Source organism: Micromys minutus (assembly GCF_963924665.1).
Source record: "Micromys minutus genome assembly, chromosome: 32".
Lineage (NCBI taxonomy): Eukaryota > Metazoa > Chordata > Mammalia > Rodentia > Muridae > Micromys > Micromys minutus.
In genome coordinates this window covers 13,388,953-13,401,282 of record NC_137967.1, presented here as the reverse complement: position 1 = coordinate 13,401,282, position 12,330 = coordinate 13,388,953, and the positions used below count along the sequence as shown (strand labels likewise).

The 12,330-nt window shown below is 40.0% G+C and overlaps 1 protein-coding gene across 1 annotated transcript; it reads left to right on the top strand.

The window, feature by feature from the left end:
* Positions 1–3,753: 3,753 nt before the first annotated feature.
* LOC308413322 (PRAME family member 12-like) lies at positions 3,754–6,077 on the top strand (the record flags this gene model as incomplete). Its single annotated transcript, XM_080908251.1, has 3 exons — positions 3,754–3,782; positions 4,108–4,695; positions 5,504–6,077. 3 exons carry the CDS (start codon positions 3,754–3,756, stop codon positions 6,075–6,077), a joined length of 1,191 nt encoding a protein of 396 aa, XP_080764377.1.
* Positions 6,078–12,330: the final 6,253 nt, after the last annotated feature.

Below are 12,330 nucleotides of genomic sequence, written 5' to 3'. Positions count from 1 at the left end.
TACTGAAGGACATCTGGGTTCTTTCCAGCTTCTGGCTATTATAAATAGAGCTGCTATGAACATTGTGGTACGTGTATCTTTGTTGTATATTGGAGTGTCTCTGGGTTATATGCCCAGAAGTGGAATAGCTGGATCTTCAGGTAGTACTATGTCCAATTTTCTGAGGAATGGCCAGACTGATTTCCAGAGTGGTTGTATCAGTTTACAACCCCACCAAGAGTAGAGAAGTGTTCCTCTTTCTCCACAACCGTGACAACATCTGCTGTCATCTTTTTTTCTTCTTTATTGTTACAGTAGGAATGTATTCTTAACATCCTGACCCTCTCAAGTCCACTTCAGAAATACATTTGTGTTCACAGGAGAATGTACATTGTTGGTGCTAGCATGTGTATGTGTGATTAAATTTTAGTGGTGTGGAATCATTCATTTTTATTTTCATGTGTGTAGTTAACAGCCTTGTACTGAACTTTCCCATCTGCTGCATTGAGCCAGGTTTGCTTTTAGACTTTTTTTCACTATGTAAAATCTAACAGCATACATTAGATCTATCTGCAACTCACCCTGTAGCCTATGCAAACCTGTATGTTTCAGTAATTTTTCTGCCTTAAGACAGTGTTATATAATACTCTGCTCACTTTGTTTAGATCTCCATGAAGACAATCAAATGAAATGACACCTGGTAGGAAGCCACTGACAATCTCACTGCAGAGATCTTGAGCCAGAGATCTTGAGGCATAGAGGCCAAGAAACTTAGGAAACTAAGGCAAGGGGATCACTGAGCTGAAGGTCATCTGGGACAAGCAAATCCCAGATCCAGGTGTGGTAGCACACACCTTTAATCTGGGACACACCTTCAGTTGGAGACCTATATAAGGACTTTGGAATAAGGAAGGCTCACTCTCAGCCTGCCTGCCTGCCTGCCTGCCTACAGGGAGTATTCCTGCCTGCCTGCCTACAGGGACTATTCCTGCCTGCCTAGTGGAGCTCTGACTACTTGCCCTGTGGGATTGAGCATCTGCTATATCTTTGACTTCGCAGCTGCTGCCGGACATTTTCAGGGATTGCACTACAGACTGTAAGTCTCCCATAAGTACCTCCTTGCTACATAGAGACTATTCATAAATTCTGTGACTCTAGAGAACCCTGACTAATACAAAGTGCTACACTATAAGAAAACCAGAAACCTCACCTAACCTGGACTCCTGGGATCTGTCAGACACTGAGTATCTATTAGGCAGCATGCACAAAGGAAATGAGCTCCCAAACAAAGGACTCCACAACAGAACAGCTGAAGCTAATATTTGAGAGAATTTTTGAATAAGAATGTCGGAAAGTCTTGTGGGTTAGAGGGATGATAAAATCCTATTAGAGATATAGGAGGGGCAGAGGATGAGATGTGGGAGGTAGGTTAAACAGGGGGAGCAGGGTTGAGTATGGTCTGGTAAAAGCTTTAAGAATAAAAAAAATTATGAATACTCATTTTCCTGCCAGGAGATTAAATCATACTAGACACACCCTATCTCATTCAAGCACACTCAGTTAATGCCCAAGACCTAACTGTCAGCTCAGGTTCTCTAATTTTACCAGAGGAATCTGATAAATAGGCTGAAAAGTAATACGGAAGAATAAAACCATGCCAGGACTCAGAGTTTGAGAAATATCATGGATGCGTTTCAATCATGACCATAATCCCATGGTTTATACATTTGCAATTGAGGATCGGATTGACTACAGGGAAGTCTAAACAGGATAAAATGGGGAAAGAATTCATGTTCCTATGAGGTAGCTTATTGGCCTGAGAGGTGTGGCTAGGAAGAGAATGTGTAATGGTGAAAGAGTATTAAAGGAAGGGATTGGCTATAACAGACAGTCTGAGACTTGGAGTTTCAAGAGAGTAACTAGAATGCTGAGAATAAAACTTCTGAGAGCAGTGTCCAAAACAGGGAAGTCATTTATTCTCATCCTTTGCTGGACAGCATCCGTTTAATCTTAATTTGTTTTTGTATGTGGGTGTTTCTTTGCTTGCTTCCTTGCTTGATTTCTTAACCTGGTTATTTTGAAGCAGGAAACTTCATTTAGCCCAAGTTAGCCAGAAATCCATAGGTGGTCAAGTGTCATGAGACACTGAATATTCAGTCTCTACCTCCTTAGTTCTGAAGCAGCCTTTCCCTGCTGGTTTACAGTGGGCTATGAAGGAAATATTCAAGGACTCGGGCACACTGAAGAACTTGATTTATTCTTATATACTCTAATCTACCTTAAAATTTTAATTCAAAGTGAATATAGAATTATAAAATGACAAGTAAGAAAATTGTATGTAGAGGACTCTTGGGTATGAGTTCAAGGAAACTTCAAACAATCAGAGCATTCAGATTTCTGTTTTATTTGTTGATTGGTTTTTTATTTACTAACACCTGCTCAATTCTCCTCCCATTTACCATATTCCAAAGGCTTTCTTCCACTCCTTTTGCCTTTTTGTTTTTAGAATGGGTGTGCCATCTGTGTATCTCCCCATTCTGGTACATAAAGTCTGAATGATTAGGTGTTTCCTTCCCTACTGTAATCCTACAAGGCAGAAGACTTGTCCCACACACAGGCTATGGCTTTTGGATAGACACTTTCTCTGTTTGTTTTGGCCCATGTGCAACCAAGCTGCATCAAGGGTACATTGTGTGGGGGAGCCCTGGGTCTACTCATTCCATCTTCTTTTGATGATGGTTCAGTCTCTGAGATATCCATTGCTTATATTACTCGACTGTGATGTTTTTCCTGTGTAGCTTCTATTCTTTTTGGGAGCTTGTAGTGATCTACAGACCTGCTGAGGGGTGAAGAAGATTGCATTTAGAAAGGGGATACAAGGCCCACGGGGCACATTGGTATGCCTGGCAGAACTAAATGAACCAGGAAAACTGTAGGGAATAAAAGGTGGTCTGTATGGTTCAGGCTCAGCAGATATGAGGAAGGTGGATAGAAAGATTCTGGAAAGAATAAAAAAAATCCTTCAATAACAAGCTGCTCAGGCCTAATATATTCACTCTCTTAAAGAACAGAATTCAACATTGCTCCTACTTCTAAACCTTAAAGAAGTAAAATTTGTATCTATTTCATGAAATACGTTGCTCCATTGATGGTAGAATATGCTTAATGTTTTCACACAAATTGGTCTGAATTATATCTGAAGCTCTTCTTTGTGAGAAGAGTAGAAATCACAGGTTAAATTGGATCAGATTGGGCAAAGTAATAGGGAAGGTCTGTTGAAATGGGCCCTCTTCTAATTGCAGGAGGAACTTGAATAAACTATGGAAATGAGAGAGACAGAAACCATGTCACCAGATATCAAAATATTTCAATGTCACCAGACCAGTAATTGAGACCCTGTCTGGTGTATGTGATTAGTGCGGTTTGGCAGCTTGAAGAGATGGGCTAAAATAAACTTAAATGGATTATTTCCATTTTTTAGATATTCCTAGAGCATCTGCATCTCTAAAAGCCATGATGAACTTGAAAAACCCACCCACACTCCAGCTACTGGCAAGAAGAAGCCTGCTGAAAGATGAAGCCTTGACCATCTCTGCTCTGCCACACCTGCCCAAGCAAAATTTTCCACCACTGTTCAAAGATGCATTCAATAGCAAACAACTTAACCTCCTTAGGCACATGGTGGCAGCATGGCCCTTCCCATGCCTTCCTCTGGGAGGTCTGGGACAATCTCTTAGCCTTAAAGTCCTGAAAGCTGTGCTAAATGGCCTTGACATGCTGATGACAAAGAAGAATAGACCTAGGTAAGTTAGACCAAGATAGCCTGGAGGAATGTATGTGGATGGACTGGTGAATCGAGTAACCACAGTGGTTTCAAGGTTAATTGGAGGCTTTTGATTTTGTGGCTCAGTGTCTTCAAGAATAAAAAAAAAAATCAGTCCAGTATTGTGTCTAGCATTGCTTAGAGCAGAAAGGGTACATATACATTGAGTCAGTCCATGCTTTTTTGCCTGTCACTAAAATTGGAAGATTTGTCCAAGGAATAGACTGAAGGGAAGATGAATTGTGAGGTCATGCAGATTACAAATTGTATCTCCTCATCTAGATGTCCTTCTGTTTTACCCACAGGAGTTGGAAGCTACAAGAGCTTGATTTAAGAGATGTCTACCATGACTTCTGGAATGGCTGTGCTGGAATGCAGCATGTTGTCTGCTCTCCGGATGTCATCTGCATGAGCAAGCCATCGGAGAATTGCCCCATTCCTGAGGAGAAAGGTGCCCTGACTATATTGTTAAACCTTTCCATCTTGTCCCACAGGCCCTCCAAATACCTAAGGTATTTTTATCATTGGGCCAAGCAGCGAAAAGATGTGATCCGTGTGATCTCTCCAAAGTTGACTTTTCATGCCGTTCCTGCATATGACCCCCTGTATTTGTTGGAGGTTTTTGATCCAAGCTCAATCCAGGAACTGGAAATCAAAACATGCTGGGATATGCCTACCCTTATAAGGCTAGCCCCAGGCCTGGGCCAGATGAAAAGCCTCGAGAAACTCATTTTCAAAGAAATCTCTGTACCTTTGGTATGGCGTTGGACCAAAGAGATTATAGCCTGGTCTCATTCAAAGATTCTTCCCCACTTCTCCAAACTGCATAAGCTCCAGCATCTCTATTTGAATGGAGTCTGCTTCGTGGAGGACAGCCTAGAACAAGTGCTGGGGTAAGAAAGGACAGAGATCTTTATCCATTAGTGAGAAAAGAACCTTTTGTTTGTTGTTGTTGTTGTTGTTGTAGTTTTTGTTCTGGTTTGCATTAAGTATTAGTGTATACAGTGATTTCCCAGCCATTTTTAATGTTACATAGATGTGAGCATAGATTGATTACTAGTGAAATTCATGCTGAGGTAACACCATGACTAGTCACCTTAGTAAATTTAGACTGTCATATGCTTACATGATTTACAGTAGGTGTCTTGAGAAACCCAGATGAAGGGAAAATAAATGTACAGAGTGTGTGAGACCTTACAGGACCTATAATCTCATGTCAACACTTACCTCAACTATGGAAGCAGGTTCCATCTGCCTCTGTCTTTCCGTGGTTCAAAGGAAATATAGGCACATGAAGGGGTTTAATAGATGACATATGAGTGGATGCTTGTGGTCAAAATGATGTCTCATGTTCAAAAGAGTGGATATGTGTGGAAGCTGGAACCTGTTGAATTAAATGTTGGCAGACCTGGGAATGTTCCTAAGTGGTTCGCAGTGTTCCTGTTGGGTTTCCCTCCATACAGTATGTGTCCCCCCATATGTTTTCTGCTTACTAGTTCAGAGGGCACTGTAGAGCTTAGGCAGTAGCAGCCATAGGTATTGTTAGGTCTCCCATAGGGAGCACCAAAGGCTTGACCAAAATAATAACTTGAAAATGACCTTGGGCCAGTGTTCGCTCTGCTACTTTGAAGTTACAGACTTTCTCTTCAAATAAATATTGAAGTTGACTAAAGTAACTTTCTCTCTCATTTCTCTCTCTAGGTGCTTGGAGAGTCCATTAGAGACCCTTGCTATAACAGACTGCCTTTTGTCACTCTCAGATATGGAGTATTTGTCCCAGTGTCCATGCATCCATCAGCTCAAACACCTGGACCTGAGTAGTGTCACATTTAATAATTTAGGTCATCCGTTTCTAGGAAGCCTACTAGAAAGACTGAAAGCTACCCTACAGACATTAAAATTGAAGCATTGTGATATCATGGACTTCCAAATCAGTGCTTTCCTCCCTGGGCTCAGCCAGTGTTCTCAGCTCACTGAAGTCAATTTTCTGAAGAACTTCTTATCCATGGGCAGCCTGAAGAAGCTGTTGCAGCATACAGCCAACCTCACACAGCTGACCCTGGAGAAGTACCCTGCCCCTGACGAGGTCTATGATGACATTGGTGATGTTATTCCACAGAGATTTGTCCAACTTTGTTCTGAGCTTATGGACACACTGAAGGAAATAAGGCAGCCAAAACAGGTCTACTTTGTGAGTAAGAGATGTTTAGATTGTCGTAAATACTTTATCTATGATTTGAAGGCCAGACTGTGTGACTGTTGGGAAGAAATATGAAGAGAGCATTTCTGGCCTCTTATTAATGGAAGGTAGGCCTCATGTGATTCATTAGAGGCATCCACCATGTGCATTCAGGACTTTTTGGATGTATATGGGTAGAGGATTATTTCTTTCTATTTGATCTCCAATCAACTTCTTCTGACTTAATGGAGACCTCTTAATACTGAGTACTATGAACTTAATTTCATCCTATTGTGTATAGCACACACACCCTAGGACAGCAGTGATATTTGACAATTTGACAGCCTGCATCCCACCAACTTCACGTATGAGAAACCATCGGGAATGTGAAGGAAGGAAAGGGACACGACATCACGAAGAGGATAATGGACTGGTTTAGGAGGGCTCTGTGTCATTTGTCCTCTGGATGACATCCACTTTTGGCTGCCCCTCACATACTGTTCTGTACAGTATACATATAATTGTTTTTGAAGTAGAAGATTGGCTGAAAACATAAGTACTGTATGAGACTCCTATCCCTGTTATTTTGTATCTATCTGTTAATTGGAAGGCTCTGAAGCCTTATATTATCATCTGTAATCACGTAGCATTATACTTTCTCATAGGTTCCAATAAATCACTTTTGAATGAGAACATGCTTTGTTTCTTCTTTGCTGAATACTCTTATGTGAAACTTGTTCATTGAACATATCCTAAACCGATAGAATTGGGTACCCTTGTCTCTTCCCCCTCCTCCTCCTAGAGTTTTCAGAGTCCTTTAAACCTTACCATGTTATTTCCTTGCAGAAACTTTATAATCTTATGCTTCAAGAGACCCTATTAAAATGCTGTATGGATTCCATTAGTGACATGAACCAGTGTTTAAGAATGGTTGCTACTCACCTTGAGGAGAGCTGTTGTATTGCCAGTGCACATGTTGAATTGTGTAGTGGCTATTTCTGTTTGTCCAGTTGACTATATCTGGAATAAACCACAATCCATATTTGGGAGACCCATCTTTGATCCTGATCTTGACACATAGTGGCTATGAATCTTAGGACACTAAGGCGAGGAGATCACTGAGCTCAAGCTCATTTGGGACAAAGCAAGTCTAAGATCCAAGTGTGGTGCTAAACACCTTTAATCTGGGACAAACCTTCAGGTGGAGACCTACTTGAGGACATCAGAAGAAGGAGGGCTGGCTCTCTTTGCCTTTTTGCCTTCTCATACCAAGATTCTGCTATATCTGGAAAATGTTTTTGTGGATTTTAGGATGTTCTCCATAAGGAAAGAATACTTTTGGGGGTTTTAGAATGCAGAATTCAAGGTTTTACTCTTGAGAAATGGCAGCTCATTCTCAGAACTCTCTTCCCAGTTCCTGCCATCTGGAGTGTCTGGGGAGACAAAGCTTCCAGGGCAGGTTTTCTTCTTACTTTCTGTTTCTCTGTCTTTCTCTCTCTATCACTTAGGTTTTTTCCTTCTCCCAGCTCCTTTCCCTCTTTCTTCTTCTTCTCTTCCTCCTCTCAACTATTCAACTCCCTCACTGTGTTCATGTGTCTGTGTGCACTCGCCGGTTTGTGTGAGTGTTAGGGATGTATCTCTGGCTGTTTGGAGTCACTGTGGTGCGAAGTTTAGCTTCCAAGTCATAAGATCCACAAGCAATATGAGCATGGGGATTAAAGGTATATACTAATACATATTGCAGAATAGATGTTGCCTAGGCCACTTTAATTCCTGGGTGCTGGATCAGAACTATGAAACAGGAAAGTAAAGAAAGAATGTGTAAAAGTCCCCAAGGTGGAAGCCAACGTTTTTTTGGGGATGTCAATGAGTAGGTATGTTTGAAGCTTATCAACATTCTGAGACATAATTGGGTTAGAAACTAATTACTTTTGAAAAAATTGAAAAATTGGATGATTTCTATGCTAAGTGCAGATATTTCACTTCTGAGCCTTGTTCCCAGAAATGTCTCATTACACCACAAGCACGCATCCTAACAATATTCTGAGCATGTTTATTTCTATTAGTAATTGAAAACAACCTAGATTTTCCTCAGGTAAAATGGATAAGCAAAATTTTGTACATCCATAAAATAGACTAATATCCAGCAAATAGTCATTGATACCAGGAATTTTGAAAGTAAAAGTATTCAAGTGTAAAGCATGATAGTGAGTGAGGTAAGCCAGACACTGAATGGCATCACTATGTAGGCAGGTTGGAATTTATTATATAGACTACATAACTAGGGTGGCCTTGAATTCACACATCAACCAACCCCCTGATTGGTCCAATCGGAATGCCTGTGATGCTGCTCTACACTGAACAGTTGAAACAAAAAGAAATAAAGACAAAGTCAGAAAATGCAATAACTGCATCAGATGTTAGGGATAGCTACACCATTTACACTGTCACCTAAGAAATAGTCATACTATACTATGAGATAACAGAGAATTGGAAATAGCTCTTCTGTTCCGGTGCCAGCCAATATGCCTGCAAAACTAATAGGTTAGTCCTAAAGAAAAGCCAACACCTTTGAGATCCACACACAAACATTCTCATCCCAGTCACAGTTTCTTAGGTCCAACCACAAATGCAAGTCTGCATATAATATTGTCCTTTCTGAACAAAATAAAACCATGATACAGCTGACACTGGCTACTGGACACCTTTCTGAGGAGTGAAGCCATGAAGTCATAGCTTTCTTCATAGAACTGTTCCTCTATGGAGTATTTTTTTCCTATTTTATCAAACAATAATATTGAAAAATGCAGTGTTATTATCATTGTTATTTAGATTTATTTTATTTTGTATGTCTTTTTTCGTGTGTATGGATGTGTGAGTGTGTTTTGTGTGTGTCTACAGAAGAGAGCATTGTTCCTGTGGAACTAGAGGTAGCCAGATGAGTAGTAGGATTTGTAACTGGGTCTTATACATGAGCAGTAAGTTCTATTAAACTCCAAGAAATTACTCAACCCTATTGATATTAAAGGCAAGTAAGTTTTTTTTTCATTTGTTTTGTGTTTGTCTCTCTGTGTGTGTCTTTTCTCTTTTTAACCATGTGACTCTAACTTGAGTAATTAGGCTATGCATAGAGTTTATGTACCCAGTATGCCATCTGATTGGATCAGTATTTGAGACAGCTTTGCATTTACCAAGGCTGGCCTCTTACCATGAAGCTCAGGCACTTCTCAATCTTCTCCTCCTCTACCTTTCTCATCCCAAGTGTTGTGGTACAGGCAAGTGCCACCATATCTGGTATTTCTGATACAGTAGGGTTTATTTTGTTTATTGTTTTTTGTTTTGTTTGTTTTTCTTCTCAGAAAGGAAAACAGACTAAATCCTTTCCGTGGCTTCATCCTTCATTTGGATTTAAGGAATTGCCCACTCCCTGAGAAGCGTCAGGTTTGGGGGCCTGAATTATCAAACATTTTGAAATTAACTTGAAATTTATTCTTGAATATTTTGTTTCCCTTTTAGTTTTTTAACACAAGGCAAACAAAACCTCCTGACCAGGTTTTCCTGGTTGAGATTCAAATGTTTCCTCAGCTATAGCAATTTATGTGGAGAGTTCCAGCTGTGAAGGGGAGGCTGAGTAGTAAATTGTTAAAGCTTCAGTAGAGCCAGAGAAGAAACTGTCTGCAAGCCTGAAGTCAGAGTTGTCCTGGCTTGCAAAGAATCTGTGTTCCATCTGATGAGTACCTCTCCTTCATTGATACCATTCTGCTCCTTTCCCTACTAAATGAGGCTTTGGGTGGTGCCACGCACAATGCTAATCCAATGGTGTTTTGGGTCAGATATTTGTGCCAGCATAATGTTAGTGATCTCCCCAAAACGGACAGGAGCAAATCAGATGTAACTCACCACAGTGTTGTGAATTTATTTTAGATACCTCTTTCTCTGCTCATGCACCACTTTGACAAGGGACAGTTCTGGGTGGTTGTCAGCCCTGAGTGTCTATGGAGAAAAGCACTATTGTGAGAATCAGTCAGGGTGTATGTGTGCAAGCATCTAATTGGAAAGCTGCTGGAACCTATAACACAATGAGCTAATGTTAGACACCATATCATAAAGGAATTTCTGCTCTCCTCTGCATTATGGTCATTAGAAAGTGCATGGGCTTGTAACATGGGGATGAATGTTTGTTGAGAAAATAACCTGGGAACACTGTTCTTGTTGAAGGTGTAACATGGTAACCCTTGTATTCTTGCAGTTATCCTAGAGACTGGAGCTAGGCTATGGTTATGTTGGTGGGCAACTTGGAAACTAATGCTACTTACCAGCCTGTTGGTATACAGGTTTTCAAATGTAGGACAGTTCATCTAAAATGGATCTGATCTAAAAGCTTTGGAATCTCCTCTCTTACCACCACCTCTTCCACCTCTAATTAGAATTCCTCTAGCTTCATGAACATGGGTAGAAACAGGACTATGTTTTATGATGTGACTGATGCATGATTAGGGGCCCATCATTGGGAAACAGGAGTTAATCTTGAAGCTGAATTCTACTCCTACAGGCTATGGTCATCTTCAAGTGCAAATCGATGTGTGGTTGAACATGCTGTCACTCTATTCTACAGGGACCCCTTTAGTGAAGCCCTTGTGACTAGCACCCAATTTCTGCTTTAAGGTTGGTGGAGACCTAGAGGTTGACATGATTTTTGGAAAGCATAATGTTTCCCAAATCGATGTGTGAGCTGTTCGACACCCTCAAAATTCTTAAATAATTAGCAGTCATCTGCGTTTGTTATAACTTCTGTCAAGAGGTATACGGATTTGGGTATAGAGTGAAGGGGAGTAGAGTTATCATGTCATCCCTAAGTTTCTGTGTTCCATTTAATTAAGTTCTTTTTTAGAGTTTGTTTTTTTTCTCTACCTGTCCTGAGCTCTGATGTTTGTTATTAAAGTGAAGTTTTTCTCTGTATTTAAACAGCTGAGGAAATTTTATTCGGTATTAAAAATTACAGATTTAGTGACAACATATAAATAAATATTCTTTTTCTTTTTTGTTTTTTTAAACTTTATTTTAAAAAACAAAGATAAAAGAAAAAAATTTAAACATTTTTGCATAATTGTATACAAATACCTTTTTGAAATTGCATTGCTTGGCTATTTTTTTTTTTTTTTTAAGGTTTGACACTGTGCATTAAGGTCTTACTAGTTACAATGAGCAAATGTACATGTAAAACAGGATGTAACCCGGAATTAGTCAACGTTTTCTTGGTGTGTAAGGATTGAGCATAATGGGGTTTTTGTTTTTTTTTTGTTTGTTTGTTTTCTTTTCTTTTTTTTTTTTTTTCTTGAACTTCACACAGTCTGTGAGTTGTTTCTGGGGCAGTCCGAGCCTCTGGGGTTAGCATCCCACTGTCAGTGACTGCATATTATGTCTGTGCTTTTGTGATTGTGTTATCTCACTCAGGATGATATTCTCTAGCTGCAACCATTTTCATAAGAATTTGGTTAAGTCATTGTTTCTGATAGCTGAGTAGTACTCTACTGTGTAAATGTACCACAAGTTTTGTTCCATTCATCTACTGAAGGACATCTGGGTTCTTTCCAGCTTCTGGCTATTATAAATAGAGCTGCTATGAACATTGTGGTACGTGTATCTTTGTTGTATATTGGAGTGTCTCTGGGTTATATGCCCAGAAGTGGAATAGCTGGATCTTCAGGTAGTACTATGTCCAATTTTCTGAGGAATGGCCAGACTGATTTCCAGAGTGGTTGTATCAGTTTACAACCCCACCAAGAGTAGAGAAGTGTTCCTCTTTCTCCACAACCGTGACAACATCTGCTGTCATCTTTTTTTCTTCTTTATTGTTACAGTAGGAATGTATTCTTAACATCCTGACCCTCTCAAGTCCACTTCAGAAATACATTTGTGTTCACAGGAGAATGTACATTGTTGGTGCTAGCATGTGTATGTGTGATTAAATTTTAGTGGTGTGGAATCATTCATTTTTATTTTCATGTGTGTAGTTAACAGCCTTGTACTGAACTTTCCCATCTGCTGCATTGAGCCAGGTTTGCTTTTAGACTTTTTTTCACTATGTAAAATCTAACAGCATACATTAGATCTATCTGCAACTCACCCTGTAGCCTATGCAAACCTGTATGTTTCAGTAATTTTTCTGCCTTAAGACAGTGTTATATAATACTCTGCTCACTTTGTTTAGATCTCCATGAAGACAATAAAATGAAATGACACCTGGTAGGAAGCCACTGACAATCTCACTGCAGAGATCTTGAGCCAGAGATCTTGAGGCATAGAGGCCAAGAAACTTAGGAAACTAAGGCAAGGGGATCACTGAGCT